The following is an 8,925-nucleotide window of genomic DNA, read 5'->3' on the forward strand; positions in this document are numbered from 1 at the left end:
AGGGTGAACGTAGATTAATTAAATACTATTTAGAATAGCATCCCCCCTAAATAATGGATCGCTCCACAAAGGGGATATCCCGGAAGTGATTTGGCATACATCATGGATCGTGGAAAAATGGCAGCGCACACAAGCTATTCCAGAAGCTTATTGCTTCTTCCCTTACCAATGTTAAAACTTTGTTTTCAATGCAAACAACGCCTGATCCTTGTGGTTGGCATGTTCATATTTATAGCCCAATGTATAGCAGGTGAGTGTGGTTAAATCGCGTTGTTCAATTTGCGTTTAAATGGGGCATTTCTAGAATAGTAGAAGCTAGTTCATAGTAGTTGCAATTGATTCATCAAATGTTGGCTGAAATTTTTTATTTTTGATGAAAGTCAATCTTTGACAAGATGTAACTTTGCTACGGAAAGTGCTATGACAAAACGGTTTCCAGTTTTGGCTTTTCTTTACTCAAGGGCTTTAATTTGATATATAAAATGATGCGGTTTGATGGCAAATTTAAATCCCAGTATAGCTTCATCTAGCTGCAAAAAGGATCACCGCACTGAAGACTGAGTCACCATACCAGGCTTTTTAACGCACCCTCGGTTTCGTCTTGTTTTGTCAACTTTGCTTAGTTCTTCACCTTATTCTTCACCTGCACCTTTATGGCTCTGACGCTGCACCTGCACCAATCCCAGTATAGCTTCATCTAGCTGCAAAGGGATCACCGCACTGAAGACTGAGTCATACCTAATAATTATAATATTGTTTGAAATATATACAAAATGTATCAATGAAAGCCCTGCATGTAACGCAATGTTCATTGCTCCTAATACATGTATTATTGTATGTATTATTATTACATGTATGATATATTATTATTGATATGAATTATTACTTCAGGTCATGCGGTGAATGAGAATTTATTCATGGAAGTGCTTTCTCCAGATGACGTCAGTTATACCTATAAAATCAGACCAGCAAGAACATTTGGAGGAGTGTTTGTGAGTATTGATAATCAATAAAAATGTAGAACTTTGTACAAGTTATTAAAAGAGTGTCTTTGAAACTGTGGGCACATTTTCTTTTAGTTAGAGGGAGGACAAAACAACAACAAAACATTTGGCAAAAAACTAACATTTTAAAAGTAATGTGGGTTTTTTTATATAAAAAACCTTGGTGCTACACAGGTTTTCTGCGCATATTTGGCCAATTGTTTCTCTCACTTCTTTGCAGCTTAATTTTCATTTTGATTGACAGTAAACTACTTGTCCAAAATGAATTGATCTTAGAGCCCCACTCTGCAAATCTGTTTTCACAGTTCCAAGTTTCTGACACAAATCTGGTGTTTTTGTGTCCTTACATCATATACATGTTCTATACTTACTTTAAGTTTACAGGCCCTATGTGAACTTAGTCATTCACAAATTGTGTGTTTGCAGAAGGATTAACATGAATGTTTATTATAATCAAATTTCTCTGAAATACATTTTATTACATCTTGTCTCTATAGTTGTTCATTCGTGTTTTACTTAACTGTTGAAATCATTTATTATAAACTAGAAGGGGCATGAGGTGCAACTAGTCATTGAATTCTATGGTAAGTGAGGAATGAGAACTAATCCTGTCAGACCTGTGCTTCTTTGCCTTGTCTTATTATCATTTGCAGCTTGCATTTACATGTAACAGTTGTAATAAAATTGGCTCATTTCCAATATAAAACCATTTGTCCGTAGTGGTGCTGCATTGTGCATGAATTCAGTGTGTCACTGCTTCATAGTTCAGACTCTTTCTGTTACTAAATGAAAATCACTATCAATCTTTGAAACATAAATAATTTACAGTACATGTATAGGGCCTATAGTGAATTGTTTGTCTGTTGTATGATTGTTTGATTAATTGTTTTTGATATCATGGATCATGGCCAGGAATTTTTTGGGTGGGGGGGTGGTGCATGGGGAAAAGTGAATTTCGGGGGGTGGGAGCAAAGTCAACAGACTCTGTGCAAAATTGCTGCAAAAGTGGCAATCATTATGACAATCTTACATGAAGATGTGCAAATGCTTATTTCATTTGACAGTGTAGGGAATAACAAGCAAATCACACATGATTCATTCTCTGCATGTTTGTTATATTACTATCTATCGCTCCCCTTTTCCCATCCTATTGTATAATTTGCAGTTGGTAATATTAGATGAAGATGTTGTATGTTGAAGTGAATTATGTCAATTTCATGTTGCTATAGTTAGAAGTTTCATCCTTAGTATGTAATGCTTTGTATGTTATTATTAAGTTATTGTAGCATGTAATATAACATGAAACATTAGAATGTAACAGGCTTTGCTATTTGAGGAGATCTAGAGAGATGGGTGTTCCCCATCACTCCCCTCAAATAAAGCTGAGGAGAGCTTTTTATTGCTCGCCTACCTTTGGTGTAACAATAATAGCCACATATATACAGTACAGTAAAAATGCTCTCCTAGTGTTCTGTAGCACTCAAGGAGAGCAATTAAAAGCTCCCCTGTAAATTTCAAACAGCAAAGCCTGATGTAATGCAAGTTGTATAGATCTGACCTAGTCCTAGTACTACATATAAATAATGCGTGTAGATTATGTAGTGTACCAACATGTGCGATGTAGCATTTTTAATGATATTATTATATTGTTCGTAATTTGGTCCCAACTGCATTATTTAGTTTTGAAAAACATTACTATATGGCTATTACCATTCATTCATTCAGATGGTTGTGCATATTATGTAAGAATGTGTTTACAATACACAATACATACAAAATTGTAAAGTACATATTTGAAGTTAATACTTAATTCCTATTAAAAAGTCAGAATATCTGCCACAAGGTCTTAAATCCAATGTATTAATCATGTTACCAAATGGACTAATACATTAGGCTTGGGAGGGAAGACTTACAGACCAGATATAAAAATATTCTGTTGGTCTGAGACAAAAACTGCCAGGCAAAAGACCCTACATTTAGGTGATATTGTAGAGGAAGTTCATTATTTTGTATTGACTTTGGTTTCAAAGCAAGTAATACCAAAATGTATCAAACTTCCTTAGAACTTAGCTATATATCACAGAATGAAAACAGCAAATGTTTTGCAAGTCTGGTTGGCGGGTTGGGTTTTGAAAAGATATTATGTGGTCTGCCTTAGACACTACTGTATGAAACAATAGGCCTGGGCCTACATATAGACTTCGTCTTGGTTTGCAAAAATCAAAATCCATCATAGTCACTGCACTTACTGTATGATACAATGAAAGAAGTTGATTCTCACAACCGAATCTTATGAGAATTGATTTTGTGATTCTCGGTGAAATCTAGGAAATCATGGAGAAGTAGAAGATATTTGATACCTTATTGACATACATTATTTTGAATCCAGTATTTTAAAACTTTTCACAGAAATATTATGTTTCTAATAACATGTTTTTTTTCCTCTGCAGGATTACATGATGGATAGTGTGCAGTTAGTCCCAGCTGATCCTGAAGATGCATGTGGGGAACTTTACAATGCACCAATAATTCTAAACAGTGTGGCTTTAATTAAAAGAGGGTAAGAAAAGAGCTACTTCAACTTCTAAATACCTTTAAATAAAAATTCCTTTAAAAAAGGAATGGGACTATGGGAGCATTGATGTGATGTGCTGAAATAGCTTGAAATGTAACTGTTTGGATAATATGTGCTTCTTTAAAGCAATGTAACATTAGCATAGTAAACAAAAATAAGATAATGAAATGCAACTTGCAAGGCATATAGATTACAGTGGGAGAGGGATTATTAATTAAGTTTTAATTTGATAAACTTGTATATATTGTTTAAATAGTCACCTGTATCTTTTGTTTACCTTTACAGTCATTGCTCATTCTTGTCTAAAGTCATAGTAGCAGAGAGGGCAGGTGCTGTTGCTGTGGTTATATATGATCATGATGAAAAGAATGACTGGAGTTTCATTGATATGATTGGTGATGGTAGTGAAAGAGAAGCCAGTATTCCAGCTGTATTCCTTCTAGGCAGGGATGGGTAAGCATTAGTGAAGCATGCCATGTGTGTTTGTTACTATGGATGGCAATATTCTGTACCTTCACATCGTTTATTATATACCTCATATATAGATTCCTCTCATCTGATTGGTTAAAAGTGGAGTCATTAAAATAGCTGTGCCCCTTTTTGTCTCAAGATGGCGTCATAAGCAACTATGCCTGGGGCATAGATTCAACTGTGCCCGATAAATAATTGAATAGTCGCAAACCCCGAATACACAGGTCGTTCGTATACATTACGCACCCACTATACGGTCGGTGTTGATTACAGTGTTATAAAAGAGACTAGCGGTCACAGTTCGCGATGAATTTGACCTCTCCTTGTAATTGCAGACGACGATCTTTCACCGGCCGCCGTAGTGAGTGCAGTGATTGTTTATAATCTGTTACATGTCAAGGATTTATACCTGCCAAATGTCACTTTTTAGACAAATTACTACGACCTGGAGACTTGGCAGTGTGTGATGTTAGCACAGAAACGGTAGGGTTGTTTTAGATATGAAATCGGTAGATATCGGTCCAAATTCTGCACCCTTGCTCTTGCATACACTGTGTGCATTTAAGCCTAAGGCCTATGCAGTTAAAAGCTTGTAGGCCTTGTCAGTCAGGAAATCTTTTAACCAATTAAATGAGAAGAATCTATATTATTCGGTATATAAAACAAATATTGACTGCTTAATATTCGGGGCACAGTTTAAAATTATAGGCCCGAGGTGATGTCAAAACCATGACTATGCCCGAAGCGAAACTGTGCCCCTCATAGCAGTCAATATTTGTATACTATGCACCCAGCAAACTTCAATTCTAGCTAGCTTTTGAAATGCTCATCTCTTATCATTCATTTTTCCTTCACCAAAAGTGTTGGAAATACACTATTGTAGTTGTCATGATACACAGATAAGTGTTACAATTGGTGTGTGAGCTTTCCCATTTTTTATTTGCAAAGCACACTTAATGATGTTCATACTTAGCACTGCAATCTTTTACTGTATTACAGTATACAATTCTACCCACACTCAACATTAAACAGACTGAAATATCAAATGGCAGATTTGTTTGTGTTTCACACTGTAAGTTATGAAAATGGTCATTTAAGTGAAATTGTTACTGCTTGCAGTTCAACTTTTGTTTAAAAGTGCTATTGTGTGCTTTCCCATTTCTTTCAAAAGTCATGGGTAACAACAATTAAAGTAAAAGTGTGAACATACATTTTGAATGATAAATCCATTTTACATATATGTTTCCAAGGCATAGCCAGAGGGGTGTCCAGGTGTCATTTGGATGCCCTGTTTTCAATTTGGACACCCTAAAATTCTGATTTTTATAATGGAGTGAATAGGAAGTGGACACCCTGATTTTGTAGAATAAGGTATTTTTGACCATTTTGTACACCCTAAAGACACCCCTCTGGCTAATGCCTTGTATGTTTCTTATTCTTTGTTACAGAAATAATATCCAGAGGTCTTTGCATTACCATCATCTCCTGGGAGCAGTCATAAACATTCCAGTCAATATTACAGGCAAAGCTCTAGGTTTGGTTAACGTACCTCCATGGTCACTCTTTTGATTCTTTCTTAAAGTCTCTAATTTTACCATATGGGCATACCATAAAGATTCGCCTAATGGTGCATATGGGCTCCCTTGACATAATTTTAGGCACAAAACTATAAGTGCCCTCCAGTAAAAATCTCACTTGCAAATAAGGCCAAAAAAAAAAAATTGTTGTGTTGCCCTCAACCGCCCGACCCTAAATCCTGGAAAATCAGGGGAGCAATTTTTTTTTTTTTTTTTTGAATGATGATTTTTACAGATTTATTCAAAAATCAAAGTTTTTCACTTTAAATTAATATTTTATTGAGAGACTAGTCTTTAATTGATGTCTAACAGGTATCCAGAAGTCAAAATTGACAAATGTCTCCTAATTGAAGAAGTATTATTTAATATTTGAGGGGATTTTTAAAAACTGAAGGTTTAAAAAAAAAAAAAACTAAATCCGACCGTCCTACCCAACTTTCCCATTTTCCCACTTGAGGGCAACACAACAATATTTTTTTTTTGGCCTAAGGGCATGAACACTTAATTCTTCTTGGGATTTTCAGAGAGAGCTCTCTATTTGTGCATGAAATTTACCTTTTAAGGCAAATTAGTCCATGTGCGCCATTAGGCAAATTTGAATGGCATTATATGCATGAAATAAGTGTGTTGTTGTGACTGAAGTAAAAAGAAATCTGCAGACATCTCGCAACTAACTAGACTCAGGGTTGATTATCAGTTCAGAGAGATGTATGTGCAATTAAGATATACCAGCAACAGATTTGTTTTGATACTATTCATTTAAGCATGCTTGAAGTAATTAAGTGTTAAAGGGAGAGAAGTTTGTAAGGTGATTACTGAGTTAATATGCCATCAAAGAGTTTGATCTAAGAAATATGCTTGTAAAGGGGTACTACACCCTGCCCAATTTTGTGCCTATTTTTGCATTTTTCTCAAAAATTATAGCGCATTGGGGACAAGTAAGGTATGTATATTATAGGGGCAAGGACTACAACTACTGCACTGGAAATTTTATTTCAGCACAGACAACAGTTGTGGAGTTACAGTCAAAAATGAGGAAAACCAATATTTGATCAATAAATCAATAACTACTTACTTTGAGTTGCTGAATTTTCAGTACAGTACATGTAGTTGTAGTCCTTGCCCCTATAATATACATATCTTACTTGTCACCAATGTGCTATAATTATGGAGAAAAATGCAAAAATAGGCAAAAAAATTGGCCAGGGATGTAGTACCCCCTTAAATCATTACTCCGATGAACTAATCAATTTAACAAAGTTTTAGTCTTTTTAAAAAGAATCATCTTAGCAGTATGAAAAGTAAACATGTATCCTCTTTAAGAGATGCAAAGGATTTTAAGTACTGTATTTCCTCGAATAGTCCCCCCTTCAATTAAACACCCCCACCACTTTTTTGTTTCAAAAATGCTGATATTTCCATGCTATCTTGTGTAGTAAGCTTACCACGGTGCACACATGGTTGCTAATGGCGTCGGTAATTGGAAAAAATGTGGTCGTAAATCAGGAAGTGAACCAGAAGTCATCATTCCTAAGTTCATAGTTCGTCATTTCAGCATGATTTTTAAGGTTACCTAAAGGTTATTCTAAAATTGACCTCTAATACAATACAATACAATACATAAAGCATTTGCGCCATTTCCATAAGGCTCAGAGCGCTTACAAATTAAAATACCTTAATACTACAACTTAAAACTACATTTTGAAGGTGCATCTTAAAAATAATACAAATTACAATATCAATAAGAACATGTTATGGGAACAAATAAGTTTTAAGCGCTTTTTTGAATGCATTTGTTGATGAAGATTGTCTAATATAGACAGGTAGCTTATTCCATTCTTTTGATGCAAAAACTGTAAAAGTTCTATCACCAGCTAAGACTCTAGTCATGGGATAGTCAAGACGAAGATAATCATCGCAAGATCGGAGTTGTCTCTTAGGAACATACAATGATAAGCAATTTGACAAATATGTTGGTCCTTGGTTATGAAGACATTTATATACAAGCAAAAGTAATTTGAAAATGATCCTATGGCGTATTGGCAGCCAATGAAGTGATTTCAAAAGTGGACCAGAGAGTGTTTTCGGTCAACTTCAAATACAAGACGTGCTGCCGAGTTTTGAAGACGTTGTAGGCGAATAATATGAGTAGATGGCGATGACGAGAGAAGGCCATTACAATAGTCAAGACGAGAAAGTATCAATGAGCGTGTGGCATGATGACATGTAGGTTGGTCTATATATTTCCTAATTCTAGCGATGTTTCGAAGATGAAAAATAACAGATTTGCTAACATTTGTAATATGAGAAGACATAGTCATGTGGGTATCGAAAAAAAGCACCCAGATTCCTAATGGTCTTTGCAGATTCAATACGTTCATTTCCAATAGATAAAGTTATATTAGGTGGCAAATGTTTGTTATAATAATATGGTGATGCAGCTATAAAGAATTCTGTTTTACTATCATTTAACGACAGTTTGTTTGCAGTCATCCAGTTTTTTATATCCAATACACAATTTTGAAGTCGAATTATTGCACTGTCAAGATCGCCCGGCACTTTGGGATCAAATGATACATATAATTGTGTATCATCGGCATAAACATGATGAGAAATATTATGATAATTTGCAATGTCACCAACTGGAAGGGTGTACACAGTGTAGCCAACAGGTCCAACTACAGAGCCCTGTGGCAAACCAAACTGCGAGATAATTGGCTCTGAGAGTTGACCTGCTATATCCACTTGGGTAGACCAATCAGCAAGATATGAACGAAACCAGTTTAATGCGGGTCCTTTGACACAAATTCGCTTAGAAAGACGAGAAATTAAGATGTTGTGATCAATTGTGTCAAAGGCAGCTGACAAGTCCAATAATACAAGAAGAACAGCTCTGTTAGCATCAATTGAAAACATAATGTCATTTTTTACTTTTATAAGTGCTGATTCAGTGCTGTGCAGTGGTCTGTATGCTGATTGGTAAGGATCTGCAAGGTGGTTTAAATCCATATGTTCTGTTAGACGTGAGCATGCAATTTTTTCAATTAATTTGCCAACAAAAGTTATGTTGGCAACAGGTCTGTAGTTTTTGAGAACATTTTGGTCCAGAGTTGGCTTTTTAAGGAGCGGCCTTATAATTGCAGAATGAGCTCCTTTTGGAAAAACTCCGGTAGAAAGAGAGACATTAACAATATCAGTTAGCACTGGAAGAAGTTGAGGTAGATTCTTGTCTTTGAGGTACCATGTTGGGATTGGATCCAACCGACTGGTTTTGCTTGGTGATGACATGATGATTTTC

General features: G+C 35.5%; 1 protein-coding gene across 2 annotated transcripts; it reads left to right on the plus strand.

Annotated features, from left to right (window-relative positions):
• The first annotated feature begins 70 nt into the window (after positions 1-70).
• On the plus strand, positions 71-6,487 carry LOC140150401 (protease-associated domain-containing protein 1-like). Of its 2 annotated transcripts, XR_011858792.1 has the most exons (6): positions 71-250; positions 892-992; positions 3,455-3,564; positions 3,865-4,032; positions 5,499-5,756; positions 6,118-6,487. XR_011858792.1 is itself a non-coding variant. In XM_072172417.1 (5 exons), the coding sequence occupies exons 1-5, from the start codon at positions 103-105 to the stop codon at positions 5,617-5,619; spliced, it is 648 nt and encodes a 215-aa protein (XP_072028518.1). In that variant the 5' UTR covers positions 71-102; the 3' UTR covers positions 5,620-6,044. The 2 variants fall into 2 exon arrangements, 1 of the variants encoding a protein (XP_072028518.1); XM_072172417.1 differs by lacking the exon at positions 6,118-6,487 and having other exon boundaries at positions 5,499-6,044.
• Positions 6,488-8,925: the final 2,438 nt, after the last annotated feature.

This window comes from Amphiura filiformis, chromosome 1 (assembly GCF_039555335.1).
Source record: "Amphiura filiformis chromosome 1, Afil_fr2py, whole genome shotgun sequence".
NCBI lineage: Eukaryota > Metazoa > Echinodermata > Ophiuroidea > Amphilepidida > Amphiuridae > Amphiura > Amphiura filiformis.